Below are 15,822 nucleotides of genomic sequence, written 5' to 3'. Positions count from 1 at the left end.
AAGTGAATAGTAAATAAAATGATGCTATAGAGTGTCAGTATGGATGTGAAAACTGAGGATAATGACAGCCCTTGTCATTCACAGTGTTTTCACTTTCCATATAATGCCCTGAAAATTATGAGCGTATACCCAGTCATTACAGATTAAGTGTATCGTTTCTTTCATATGTAAGCTCAAAAGAAGATATATTTCTAAAAATATACTATTTCTTTGCTTCTGTTAACATACGAGTGTAGCAATTAATGGCAATCATGACAACTTCGAGTTGATCACCACCCACTGGTCTCACAGGTGATAGCATTGTATGTTCAACCCCATACAAGTGTACCACATGTTCCACCCATTCAATGTGAATTTCGTTCACAGAGACAAGCAGTTGCTCCATCCTAAACCTGTAGATCAAAGCATTGTGAATAATCTTGCTATACAATGAGAGCATTGTATGGGATAAGAAGCCAACAAATGGTATCACGTGCACTTGAAAACCCACAGCTTGGGGCTCAAACAAATTGTAAAATATACCTCATTAAATATTCAGTATAAAGGTAGGTATGGTTTCACGACAGCTTCAGTGCACCCACATCGAGTGAGCATCCACAGAACTGGAGGAGTTCTGTGACAACACAGTATCAGTATTCATTGAATATCTGATATCACTAGAAAGCATGGGATATACCAGTACTGTATCTACACCCTTTCTTTGTTTGTTTTTGTAATGTCATTTGTTTTTATTAATTCTTATTATTTTCAGGCTAAAGGTACTCTTTAAGAACTCTTCAGTACCTACTTGTAGTAAAGTCAAAGCATCCCTATGTATTCAAGAGTTGACATGTTCCCTTTCATTCTGATGTACAATGTATTTGTAAAATGTATCCTCTTCTGTATTCCTGTAACTTTCTTAGATTTATCTACAGCACATTTTTTTTTTCATCATCTTCAAATGAGCGCCCAAATAATGTATAATTCTCGAGACACTTACTGCATTCTTACACAACACACACACATATACACACACACATGTTTACTGTATACAAACACCAGCACACACACACACACACACACACACACACACACACACACACACACATACACACACCCATGATGATACACCCTTGTAAAGGAGGTTCAACCAATAGAATAGATTGCAAACCATTTATCATGTGGCCCTGTTGTACCTCTCCAAACACGCATTTTGTTGCAAGCAAATTCAAATACAAACAGCGTACATAATTAAAAGAAAGATATTATTCAGAGGGGTGAAGGCTCAGGTTTGAGTTTCTTCAGTTTGTCTCCCTCTACAAATGAAAATTTGTTAATTTTTTGTTTGTTTGTTTACATGTTTGTTAATTTACAGATCAGCAGTTACGGTCTTTAAAAAAATTTCATTTGTAGAGGGAGACAAACTGAAGAAACTCAAACCTGAGCGTACATAATTGTACCATAAAAAGTAATTATTTTATAAACAAGCAAATGTTTCCTGGCTTTTTGTACATAAATGCATACTACATAAATGCATAGCCTACATAATGTATATGATTTGCTTAAATGCATTTTTTCCTAGTTACAAATCTGAATTGTACTCATGCAGGAAAAAAACAACCACTGTACAGCAACATGTTGTAAATAAAGACTGAAAATAAGCATGGAATTGGTTGTCTTGAGCTTCACTATGAATCATGATATTGTGCTGAGTTTTAGCCCTAGTCTTAGTGATTGTTTTTAATGTTGAAATGTCCACTTGACAAACCCAAGTAACCTAACATGCAACCTGTCTATAAGAAGTTTCAGCATGGACTAAATTTTTCCAACTATGCAATCACAGAAATCAACAACCTGTTACTGTAAAAGTGGACTTTTTTTTGTTTTTGCACCAGTAATTGTTCATCCTCAGCCTGGGTAAGATGAATTTCTTGTGCTTTCATTTCTGCGTGATCAAAATGTAAAATAGTACAATTGTATTCAGGGGCGGATCCAAGAATTCCGTAAAGAGGGGGCGCGTTTACAAAATTAAAGGGGGGCGCACGCACCCCTCCCCCCCCCCATTTTTTTTCTTTTTATTTCTTTTGTTTCAACAAAAAATAAAGGGGGGGGGGGGACGTGCGCCGGTTGCGGTCCTCCCTGGATCCGCCATTGGTATTAATCTACAGTAACAAGCAAAAAACTTGTGTGATTTTACCTTCTCACTTTTTTTATGCTGCCTGAATGTTATGCAACAAAAATTTCCACACTGTGAACATAGACGATAATATCTATTTTTACAGTAATCCTTTGAACATGTGTGCACAGTGATGAACATGGTGTGTTACACACTGGGTTCTATATGCCAACTGAATGTCAAGCAAGATGTTGTTTTAATTTTCCATTTGCAAAACAAATTAATGACCGATTAGCGTTCAGACTTGAATGTGATTTAATCTCGTATAAAGAAACACTAACTCTAACATAACTTGAAGTGATTTCTTACATCACAAGAAATCTCAGGATTCATTGATTTAAAGTTGGAGTCTCTTGGTGCCCTGCTGCAGAACAATTTGTTGATTTTTTTTCCCTAATGAAAAACATCTACACTGTATTCAGTGTAGTGACATTTACAATTACACATGTATTTCAAGTTAAACTCGTTCTGTAGCGGAACCTGGTGGCCTGCGTATTAACTGTCTATGGGCATTTCAAAATTCAGTTTAGAATGATTAATAACATATGTACAATGTGGTACTCTTACCAGGCCTTTATGCAACAGGAGTTGATTCCTTAATGCAAAAAAGGAGGATTTTCAGTTGAACACAGTGTGTATAAAACTAAAATATCTTTGTTTTGGAGAAAAGTTTTCTTTTGCATCAGCATTATACTTTGTAAGCCTACTGCTCCACACACTTAGAGCTTTAGTTTCTCATGTGGTATAGGTAAGCATGTCATGTACTGCCTGTCATTTGGCCATTTTCTGATGATTCTGAGAGAATGATCGGTTGCATCTCGTCCCGGAGGCGGGAGTAGACCATGACGAGGATGTGGGCTTGCATCTCCATCCTCACATCGGCTGGAACCCTCAGCAAGGTGCAGCGGAGATGAGCCAAGAAGGAATCAACCTCCTCCTCATCTGCCTCCGTGGCCCTGGCCCTCTTGGCTGGAATGTCTTGCTTAGCGGCTGGACTGTCTTGCTTCGCGTCCTTATTCCTTTTCCTGCGGGACTCTGGCTGGAGCCTGGGCACCGAGAATGTCGAGCCGTCCAGGATGCTTGACATCGACTCGCCCTCATTGTCGCTGTCTGAGTCTGGGAGTGCATCCATGGCGATGGCATCCTCGTTTATTTCCGATTGGGAGTCCTCTTCCGAGCTGCCTTTGTTCATCTGAAATTTCATTACATGATTGTGATACAATAAATAGGGTTTGCTGACACAGAAATTACGTTTTGCATTGATACAAACAATTTTCTGACTGACCTGAGGGGCATTTCACGAAGTGTTTTGTCGTACAAATTTGCTCTCAGCCAATCAGATGCAAGGATTTCAGTAGCTTATAACAGTTTGTCAGACGAAATGTCTGACAAAACGCTTTATGAAATGCCCCCCTGATCTCCTCAGTCTCCATGAGTCTGCAGGAGGCTTCCTGATTCGATATCTCTTCATGTGTGGGAATAAAAAGAAATTATGAATCTCACTGATTTGGGAATCATTTTGGGATACAGTGCACTCTCGTTAACATGAACATGGTTAGAATGAAATTCCAGTTACAACGAAGTAAAAATTGAGGCTGCAACATTATCCGCTCTTAATATTGCTTATCCATTCGGTTACAATGAAATTTTGATATAATAAAAGAAACGTGCCACTCCCGCGGGATTTCATTATAACGGGAGTCCACTGTGCATGTAACACAAGACTCCCTGACTTCCCGAGTGTGATTGGTAAATGTTGACAGCCTTGTGAGTCTATGAATTTGCTATGACTTCCTCAGCAAGTAACTGAGTGAATCAATCTTCCTCCATGCATCTGAAGAAGTATGCTTTTTTTATAAACTTTGAATCTTGTGATTTTTCATGTCATTGTAGTAGAATAGAATGTGTCATTTGCAGGGAAAAACAAAAGCATAAAGCACAAACTTTCTCTTTTCATAAATTATCAATATCAGAGCTGTCACCATACCATTCATACAGCAAACTGTGGAACACTCCACAGAGCAGTCAGTGAGATACCTGTGTTATACCCCCATTCCACCGAGATTTTATCTCATCGGTCACTCATCGGAAGCTAAGATTATTGCTTCCGGGCACCCACCCACGTGTATTAGAAATGCAGCCTAATGGGTCCAACTTGTGTTGGTCAACTATCTGGTCAGTGTTTGACATTTCAGGATCACACGCGACATGTCTGACACTCGACTGAATATTTACCAACTAAGTCGGATTCATCAGACTGCGATTTGATACACTTCGATGGGTGGCCAGAAACAACAATCTCTGTTTCCGAAGAGTGGCCGATGAGAAAAAAAATCTTTGTAGAATGGGGGTAAAACATGGTCTATCAATGTGTGAAATTAATGGTTAAACAAAGGATGCTTTCCATAATAATCTTGTTGTCAGGGCATGGACATTTCAAGGAGTCTCAAGCAGAATTAGGTAGACTTGGCAGCTCTTACATGTAGATATCACAAGTAGTCTTGAATTCAGATGTTATCATGTCTACAAATTATTTATCTTTTCTGAAAGCAGGAAAAAGCAAATATCTACATTATAATATGTAATTTAACTCCATCTCAACCTCTGTACAGTACATCTTTATACTAACCTTTGTACTTGGTTTTTTATCTCTGTGAGAGATGAATGGTCGGATGAAATGCAAACGGTCCCACACCCATTTTTCTCGCGGTGTTTTGGGTTCTCGCCACTTTCCATGAGTGGGATGTTTCAGGATATGGTTCAGTTTGGTCCGCAAGCTACGAAGATGTGTTTGCACATCTTTACCTAAAGTGACATCAGAATGAAATGAAATTTTATACTTTAAGCATATAAACAGATACATTGTATATTCTATAATCTGAGCAAAAAGGAAATCATAACGCACAAAAATGACTAAATACATTAGATAGTAAATCATATATATCTGTTATCATGAAATATATATTAGCAAATATATAACACTGGTTATATTATCTAAATGAAGAATTGATTTAAGGGAATTCTAAATCAGCAAAAATAAAAAAATAAAAGATACCTATACGATAATTAGCTTTATACTCTTTAAGGAAAAACGCTTTTTTTCAATTAAATCATTGAACATCCAATATGGCCATTTTTACAATCAGTGGTGTAAAACCCGGTTTTGGTACTAATTGGTGTATAACTTTCTTATACACTGACAGATATGCATTATTTTTTCTCATAAACTTACCACCCACAGTGTCTACCTTGGGTACCTTAATGAACTTTCCTCTCTTTTTCTTTCAGATGTGGCATGCACTTACATGCTCGAAATCTAACACTTTTGGTGTATGCACTCTGACATGTTTTTTTTGTCAGACCTAGCATATTAAATTGTTTATTCCTTTTCATTATTTTTGTTGTTGTGGTGATAGACAGGTATCCAACATTAAGAACTACACACATGTATTATGTTTACCAGGTTCTGCTTTGTCTTCTTTAAAGACTGAAATTGTCCAAACTTTATGTTTCGGAGGTGACATTTTCCGTTAACAATTAACCCCTCTTTTGAGTTAGCTCTTGCTCACAATTATAAAATTCAACTTTGCTAATTTCCATCAAAACAGAATAGTGTGTTAAATCAGTCTGACTTAACTTTGATCCAAAGATTATTTGATTCAAATAGCTTATCATTTTTTGGTGAGTGTTTACAAATTTATGCAACTTTTCCGTTAACTTTTCTGTCACCTCCGAGACAACAGATTTATGTATTTGATTTTTTTATTGTTGACATCAGTTATACATTACATTTACAAAAATGTAACATGTCCCCTCACATTATCTCTGAAGGAAGGTAGTAGAAATATAGCCTGTTGTTTTCATTTCGGAGCAATTTACAATTTTCCGTTAACACTTGTCACCTCCGAAACAACCGTCACCTCCGAAACAACAAGCGTATTATATTTGATAATTTCTCGAAGACAAAGCAATTTTGTTTGATTCTGTCCAATTGACAGGAATCTCTTTTGGATGAAAATAGTAATATGGCAACAGGAAGTGAGAATTTTCTAGAGATTAATAAAAGATCTCATAAAAACTAAGAATTACTGTTTCGGAGGTGACAAAACACTGTTAACAAGAGTTTTTGCTCATTTCTATTGAAGAGAAACCATATCATGTACACCAATGGTTTCATTTATTTTAGTAGCATAAGTCTCAAAGTGGAGTAATCAACTAACACCCTCTCACTCTTATTTTTATTACTATACTGTACGTTTTAGGGCAAATTTACATTTTTTCACTTTTTTAACAAAGAGAATGCACAAAATACACACATCTGTTGTATATATAATATTGTAATCAAGATCAATTCTCCTGCTTTAGTTAAGTAAACATATAGATGCTTTCATCTTAGAAGCTTGATTTCCATTTTAAGCAATTTAGTTGTGAAGATTTACCAATCAAAGCTTTCCATGTAGGTTGCTTTTTCTTGTGTTTCGGAGGTGACATTGTTTGTTAACACCATATTGTTATGTGATAGTGAAAGGCAAGACTTCAGTTCCTTTTCACTATCTATTAACATTTTCAAATACATTTAATATCTACAAAATCATCACAATAGAAGTTACTTTTGTATACCTAGCTCACCAGAATTCCCTTGATACCAAAGTGATACATGTGGCAGTTCATGCATGCCCTAGTCCACAATCTTAAAAAAAATCATAAAATAATCAAACTCCACAAAAAGGCAACATGCCTATAGCTGGTGCACAACTTGTTCTTGAATTCTTAGTTGTTGTTTTTCCATGTACAACGTGGTAATCATAAACAAAATTATGTGATTTTTTTTTTAATATGACAATAATTATTACATTTTCCAAGTTGAACCAACTGTTTATGACATTGTATTTTTTAAGATTATTTATTGAAGTTATCTGACAGCTAAAGTGAACAGAGGAACAAGTCCCTAGGACTGGAAAGGGAAATATCCAAAAACAAGATTTGTACTTGTAGTTCTATCTCAATATGATTTTGATGACATGTTTACCTTGTTTTGTCATTGTGTTCTATCTTAGAATTTGGCGTTAAGTACTGAAATTTCAAGGAAAAGAAAATGGTTTCTTAAAGGACAAGTCCACCTTCATATAACTACATGTGGATTGAGTGAATGCAACAACATTAGTAGAACACATCTGAAAGTTTAGGAAATTGGACAATCCATTCAAAAGTTATGGTTTTTTTTAAGTATCTATGCAATCACTGCTGGATGAGACGACTACGACAGTGTATGATGTCACATGCATACGATGTAAAGAAAATATAAGTGAATTTCTCAAAACTTTACTTTTTGAAAAAAAGTGCACATTTCTTCAACTTGCTACTGATGTATGTTAGGGCAATATTATTAACCCTGCCTTCCAAAAGAGAGAAGTCAAGTGTTCTTTTGTTATGCAAGAAAAGTGAAAATATGTTGAATTTTCTTGATACAAATGTACTTTCTCTATATCCTTGTACACGTGTGACATCACAAGCTATTCTAAGTCTTCTCATTCAGCTTTGACTGAGCAGAAACTTCAAAAATTCATAACCCTGGAACGGACTGCCTTATTTTCCTCAAACTCTCACTGATGTGTTTTACTAATATTGCTGTATTTACTCAACCCTCGTGTCTATTGAGGTGAACTTGTCCTTTTTCGGTCCCTTATAGGGTTATTTGAGACCAGTTTGTGTCCGGGACCTTCTGTGAAGTTGATGGGTAAAATTACTGAACAAAAACAAATTTCCCCATAAGTTCACACAAAAGCATTATGCTGCTCTCTTCAGCTGGGAAACACAAACTGTTGTCTGAACCAAACTGTAAAAACTTGCTAAAGATTAGTATGAGTTACAATCTAAAACAAAATATGAGCTGGTATCCACTATCATGAAAGAGAATAACGAAACAAAATAACAAGTAAGAACTGAAAGAAAGAGCTTATTATTTGAAAATTAAAGCCATGAGGAAAGACATGAATGTTCACAAGATATTAGTTAACACCTGAGAAGTTGGGTTGTCTCTGTGTTGTGTCACCTCCAAAACAATAAAATGATTTTTTCTCATCTTATACTTTTTACTCTCAAAAGTGATTAATATATATGATTTGCTGGTAATTTTCAAGCAATTCAGAAAGATACATGAAATATATTTTAGTAATGTCAACAGTTTAAATGAATCTGGTACAGTGTATATAGAAAATTTATCCCAGATGAACTAAACACCTTTCACCAGTATCATAATATTTGTATGGTGGCTATCAAGAATGATGAAGAATTCATGAACATCCTTGAATTAATCTATTTATAATACTATGTGCAAACAAAAACATAATACAATTCAAATAAGAATTTTTTGCTTTTGGCATTCATAACCTATGTCCCCACCAAAAAATTATAACGGTACCCTCTGCAACGATAACTTTAAAGATAATGAATCAATCTAAAATACAATTTGAGGGATTGAAACTATAACTCATTGCCCACACCTTACAGAAAACCCCATTCAATTTGCTTCAGAGGTCAAAGAGAAATGAGGATTTTGTAGAGCATGTCAGGAATCCCTTCCCTCCAAGTTCTATATATTGTGTTTACACATTAATATGCAGTTCCAAGAGCATCCAAGTGCTAAACTTGGAAGAATCAGACTCCTGACATCCTTTATAACAATCCACATTTCTTTGAGACCACTTAACCAAATTGACTGGGGCTTTCTGCAAAATAGAGCTAAGATGTTATAATTTAAGACCCCAAAGTAGATTTTAGCTGATTTAATCATATTGGGTGCTATCAATGCAAAAGTCTAATTGTAGTTTGTTTGTTTTTTGTTTGTTTGTTTGTTTGTTTGTTTGTTTGTTTGTTTTTTTTTTTGGGGGGGGGACATACTATATGAATACTTGAACACAATGTTAACATTGAATGTCACCTCCGAAACAAAGTGATTCTTCCCTGGTGTTGTGGAATAAAATGTTCTGAGAGCAAAGAAACATTACTAAAATGATCTCACACTTTCATCTCAATTTAAGGTAGAAAATGGAATGCCATGTTTCTTATCAGATTAAAATATTTAGCTTACAACCTTCGTCCAAATGGAAGGCAAACTACCGGTGCCCATGCTAATTAATGAAGTGTAAAAAAACACTTGTTCTGTGTGGTTTATCTGCTTGAAATAGGAGTTAATTTCTAGTTATAATTATTAAAAACATTGATAAAAAGAAGAAGTTTTGTGTTATTGTCACTTATTCTCAAAAAAAACCTGAGTGTTAATATTAATGTCACCTCCGAAACATTCTATTATGTTAACTGTCACCTCCGAAACATCCATGTGTGAAAAATCCAAGATTTAAAGAAATGATTGGAATTTCATTTAACCTACATGTTTACATAGGAAGGTAGCCCTTCTTAAAGACTTGTTATAGTATAGAGTTTGACCTGGCTTGCCCTCCAATAAATAGTTAAAATCTTAAAAATTGCATGTCAATTGGTATTTTTACCAAAAATCTATAAATCTCATGTACTTTTTTTTAAATTCACTTTATATTCAACCCCCAAATAGTTTTGATTCACAAACTATATATTGTTGTTAACCATATAAACTTTGCACGGTGAAGTTTGACTACAGAGTTTTGTCATTATGGTGCAATTCATGAAAACAAAATTTTGCTTAAATTTACTTCAGGTGCCAGGGTTTTCCTTAAATTACACCAATAACTCTTCAGCTTTAAGGTCTGAAATGTTATTTTTTCAAAAATTTGAATACTTTCCAACAGGAATCAAACAGAATAATGAAAAAATATTTTGTTTGAAATTTTGACCCTCTGAGTACAAAAGTTACACCACTGATCGTAAAAAAGGCCATATGTATTTTGCAACAAACCTTTTTACATATCTAGCACAGAGGAAACAAAAACAAACAAACACACAAACACACAAACAAACAAAAACCCCACACCAGCACAAATAACAGTATATTATCAATCGAGTGTACTTTAACCCTAATTAGGGAGGCGGGCTCCAAGGCCCCCCCCCCCCCACCTCTTTCTTTCGAGTCTCCCACATCTTTTGACACCAAATTTGCGATGCCTGGTCACTCGGTTCCGAAGTTACGCATAAATATGTATGTGCATGTCAGACCAAAAATTGCTCAAATACGTGAATTTGTGTACAATTTCAATGCAAGCTGTGCTTTATACAGGCAAATTTCCTAAAAGCATGATTATTTGGGGGTTTTATTGATTAAAATCAATAACATATTTTCTTGTTCGGAACAATGTCACAGACAAGTTTCATGGAAAAAACAATGAAAAACATAGAGTCAAAAAATCAAAGAAATACATAAAAAAATTTTAAAAATGAAATACTTAAGAATTTATTCTGATGGCACAATTTTTTTTCTTTTATTTGCTCAGGACACTAAAGAGAATATTTACACAATTTACAAAAAATTTGCCCATTTTGAGCATTATTTAGTGATTTATAATACCAAATTGTATGATTTCATGCATCATTATGCATAAATTAGAATAATTTACACATTGTAGCATAAATGATATTTTTTTTTTAGAATTTAACTTTGTGGTTCTTTAGATTACATCATAGGCAATGTGTGTGCCAGTTTTCGTCATGATCGTGCGGTCGACGGCCGAGATCTGGGGGGGCCTGGGAGTCCCCCCGGCTCTATGATACCTAAATAGCCCGGCCTAGTTAGGGTTTTAAAACCTATTCATTCAGAATGGGATATACTGTAAAACAAGAAATTTTCGCGTGCATTTTAATTTCGCGAATTTTGCGAGCGCCAAAATTCGCGCAATTAAAATGCACACGAAATTTTTTGTCTACACTACACGTATTGAACGCCAGTGGCAATTCGCGAAAATTTCATGCCGCGAAAAAGGCTGTCAGCTCCAATTCGCGAAAATTTCATGCCGTGAATATATCATGTTTTACAGTATTCAATGCAAGACAGAGTGCATGGTCAATGCAGCTACATCTGAATTGAATGATAGGCACTTAAATCAGAAGAAGGACACTTGATGTGCATTTTACTGAAAAAATCTCACTGACAAAGACCCACGACCAGTCCTTCATGTTTTTGGTCTTAGAAGTTGAAAGTACCACAGGGCAGTCCGCACTGAAAAGATCTACAGGTGTATATTTTTATTTCCTATTTTTCATTATTTTTCTATTCTTTATCATTATTATTTTATTATTTTATTCATTTATTTATCTATTCTACTAAATACAGTGAACATGGAAAAGTGGGTTTATTGAATTGGGCATTACTAATCTTTTTTTTTTCCTTGCTCTTATTTCTTTTTCCCCAGTTACACCCCAGCAAATTTGCATTGAATCATAATCATTGTTATTGCAATAAGATGATTGATCTGTACAGCATAATTTCTAAAGTTTAGTTTGACATTTTGCCAGCAGAAAGACCATCAAATATTATATAAAAACTTACCGGTACAACCACTTCCTATTTCCTTCGCCTTATCTGCAAACAACTTATCCTTCCGCTTCTTGTCAAAGAAACCAGCACCCAGATTGTTGTACAGAACAGTGTGTCTCTGCCACCAAACAACCAGGTCCTCTTCCTGGGTGTCAGTCCACGGGAAAGTTGCCTTTGGTCCCGATCTCCTCCTGTTTACTCCAGCTCCTCTGCTGTCAGCCCCGCGTTTGCTCTTGGGAGTGCGAGCGGTACTTTTTTTAATCCCTTCCTTCTCATCTACTGGTGATGATGCTGCCGTCTGCTCGTCCTGAACTGTCGGGCCAGGAGAGGTTGGGACGTCGATATCACCATTCTCATTGTTGTCTTGAGACCTTCTCTCCGTTGAACTGGACATCTTGCCCAGTTGCAGTTGTGTGTGTGTGTGTGTGGGGGGGGGGGGGGGGGGTCGTACACTGGATACCACTACCACCAGTGGTGATATTAAACGCATACAGAGCTCTGCACTCCTACTGTAAGTCCTATCCTATAATCCTTAACCCTCTGCTCTGGTAGGGTACGCTTCCATTTGTAGACGTCCTGTAGTTTACAACATAAAGAAAAAGATAAAAAGAAATATCAACGATCGAAACGCAACTGCGACTGGCCATAATCCTTTGAGTGTTGATGATAAGGGTTAAGGCATTTCGACGGTCGTCATTGGACAAATGAAAAAGCCACGCCGCTCAGTGCAATATCTGCACACGGCATGCAAGACACCTTGTCCTTGCATTAACGCTGTACTGCGTCGATTTACTGCATGGGCTAAATGACACATCACACATCATTCGACGGATAGACTCGATCTACATCTTGCTTCAGGACTTCAGCTGTGCAGTTCGCAGCAAGAATGAAAGTTTGAATTCAGGCATTACAACTTAACATTGACAGCAAAGATTTTAGGATGTCACATGTATTGATTTCAATAACGTTAACTAAAAAATAAGGAGGAAAAAGTTAAGAATGCACGCATTTATCACTTACCCGTCGAAGCTGTGCGTGCATAAAACGTTTTGTAATGCCGCACGCATCAGCGCAGCGCAGTGTGTGTAGTAGTGTTCCGCTGATAACCAAGCCGACACACACGCTAGTAGCGCTACGGCAAAGCTAGGTACGGTACACATACGTATACGCTACTTGCAATACACAAGTCATTCGACAAGCCCGAAATCCGATTACTGAGTACACACTGTCGTTTGTCGTGGCAGATAGACCGGATGTTCTTTTCGACGCGTCGCCGTGACGTATGTTGACGTAAGAATGTATGCGTCAGCTGTACACGGTTCATCACCGTACAGAGCACTTTAGCAGACGACACCCGGCAGTCTCCCCACGTCCACTCAAGTGCACAACGTATACAAGGCAAGGGAGAGTCATGGAAGAAAAGAGGTCTACAACTGGGCCCTGTTGCATAAAACCCTTACCGCTGGACTTACCGCTCCTTTCTAGCGGTAAGTCTTCAAATTAGCGGTAAATTTTATAATCCTTGATGCTGATTGGCTGTGACGCCTAATTTTGACGGTAGTTACCATTGAAATTCCAATGGTAAGTTTTATGCAACGGGCCCCTGGTGTACAGGTGCATAACAGTGCGCAAGCACCAACCCGCTCAACCAGCTCCGCGTTGTGAAAGTAATGGTATTACATGTATTGATAATAATGATAACAAGCCAGCCATGCAGTTGAGGCAGTTTCGACAAAGGTGTTCTCGTTGTATGAAGCCATCGACGTGATATTTCTCCAAAGAAGAAATTGAAGACAAAACGAGTATAGTGTGTGAAATTATCCATGGCTCTTAATTGCCCCGGAGGACGATATACGGTTCATGTAAGGAAAACAATAAATGTTATAACTTCGGATTGAGTGAAAGCAGTGAGTGTTAGTAGAAAATTCAGAAGTACAAACCTGTGGAAACTTGAAGTTGTGGAGTTTTGAACGTCGGTGCCCCCTCTCACTGGATAATAAACGATCACTATACCACTCTGCATCGCCATTATGGACAATATATAGTTTTTGAAATATCTCTCGTTTCAAACCAATTTTCATTAAGAAAAACAAACTTTAAATAGGGTCTATTTCGAAAAATATTAATCATGCTCTGTAGGGTTTCTAATGCTCTCACAAACAATTAAAATATAAATCCCCATCCCAAACAGAACTATACCATCCCTTTAGAACCGATTGGATAACATTTTTTAGGAAAGATGACAATTGTAATAAAACAATTTACTTGAATTTGGAGGTATAATCCGGACCGCAGTGAATTATTCTGGATCCAGGATTGCCATTTTCACTGAAAGGATTATTATTTTTTGTCATTAGAAAGGTCCACTATGAAACGCTAGATGACAGGCTTGTCTTTGCGGGTGCTGTTCGTTTAATATTCCGAAGGTTCGCTATTCCGAAGGTTCGTTATTCCGAAAAGTCGTTGAATCCCGAAGAAACGCACAAATTCCCTATTTTGTATACCTAATGAAAAATGGTTCGTTGATCCGAACATTTTGTGGTGCTATTCCGACTGGCGGTTCTTTATTCCGGAGATTCCTTGGCCGAAAATGAAATCCGGAATAATGAAATAATGAACCTTTGATTCGGAATAACGCCCGCATCTCCGGACTAAAGAGCCTTTGGAATACCGAGCTGTATAACCGTCTTTGCGACCCTCTCAGGAGCATTAATGCGCTATATAATATACGGCATATCAGATGGTCGGCTGCATGTGCAGTGGGTAATGTTTGACGGTCAAGGAATCAGTTTTATATACAATGCAAGTGATTTGGCATGAAGGAATGTTACTAGCCATCCCCTTTAAAGGTTATGAACCATAAAAGGTTAGGAAAAAAAAACCTAAACACAAATCCTAAACACAAAGCTGCATTCGTACAGGCTGGCCTCTTTGGCCACTTTCATTGACAGATGCAGGGGGACATGCATTATTCCTTCACAATGACACGCAAACTTGGAAAAAGTGCAATTTGTCATTATTGTCTTTAAAGTTCATGTGCTCAGTCATGCATGACATTTATCAACATAAACAGGTATCAGTGGAAAGAGGAAGAGTTTCCCTTTCCTCACAACTAACAGTGTGCTCTCTTCTTCAGTGCATGATGTTGCCCCATGTCCCGCCTTTATTTTATAACGATCAGTAGAGGCCAGGATAATGTCTGGGCATTTTAAATGATTTAATCAAGTTCGTGAAACTTTGATGAAGCGTTTGAAGGTGAAAGTGCAAGCGCCTGTAACTTTCGGTGGTACAATGAGGCGCCCTCGCTTGCTCAATTTCAATGCAAAATAATTGATTTTCAGCACTTGTTCAGGTCTTATTGTCTGGAGGCATAGCTCTACTGGCCCTATTCATTTTCGCCGGGTTCCGTTCAGTTATTATAGATCTAACCTTGAATTCGATGCTGAGTTGTATCATTGTTAAATCTTGACCTGCAGTTATTTTCTTAAGCATGCTCCTCCAATTTCCGCCTCAAATATCGAAGGCCGCCGTCGTCTTAATGATCTTTTATTGCATTATGGATTTTGTGTGCATGCATTTCTTGACGATTTTTTTTCTTCAAAACTCATCCTGCCGGCTAGCCCTTCATCATGGCGAAGTGTTTATGTAGACCTCACTTTTCATAATCATAATAATAATAATAGTTATTATTATTATTATTATTATTATCATTCAGTATTATTATTATTATCATTATTATTATTATTATTATTATTATTATTATTATTCAGTATTATTATCATTATCATTATTATTGTTATTATCATTGTTACCATCATTACCATTATTATCATCATCATCATGACATCATCATTGATTTTTTTGTATGGCCATGCTGCTCTTATGCCCGTATAAGATTTCCAGGACCTTTACAGCCTCAAAGGTCTCCATCTCAGTACTATACAGTAGCGGGTGCGCAATATACTAAATGGTGTTTTGTGAAGGATGATTGTTGACATTTCGTATAATAAAATTCTGCTCGTTTGTTTTGAGGCATTGATCACTTTGATATATTCTCATTTGCCTATCCATGCCATTATATTAGGTGTTTCAAAAAACATTTCCCACTTTTGATTCTAAATAATTCATAAACTATATATCGGATAACACTGTCATTGATATGAGTAATAGCTGAATAGTGTACAATTTGGTTGAAGGTGGTTTG

General features: G+C 36.7%; 1 protein-coding gene across 1 annotated transcript; it reads right to left on the bottom strand.

Moving 5' to 3' along the window:
• Positions 1-2,912: 2,912 nt before the first annotated feature.
• On the bottom strand, positions 2,913-12,012 carry LOC139731270 (uncharacterized). Its single transcript, XM_071642156.1, has 3 exons — positions 11,631-12,012; positions 4,785-4,960; positions 2,913-3,347 (listed from the first exon to the last, which is right to left on the bottom strand). Exons 1-3 carry the CDS (start codon positions 12,010-12,012, stop codon positions 2,913-2,915), a joined length of 993 nt encoding a protein of 330 aa, XP_071498257.1.
• Positions 12,013-15,822: the final 3,810 nt, after the last annotated feature.

Source organism: Diadema antillarum, unplaced genomic scaffold, assembly GCF_040938485.1.
Source record: "Diadema antillarum isolate AM-2024a unplaced genomic scaffold, OU_Dant_1.0 seq00000367_RagTag, whole genome shotgun sequence".
NCBI classification, from domain to species: domain Eukaryota; kingdom Metazoa; phylum Echinodermata; class Echinoidea; order Diadematoida; family Diadematidae; genus Diadema; species Diadema antillarum.
Note: the sequence above shows the minus strand (reverse complement) of the source record. Positions and strands in the feature narration are given on the sequence as shown.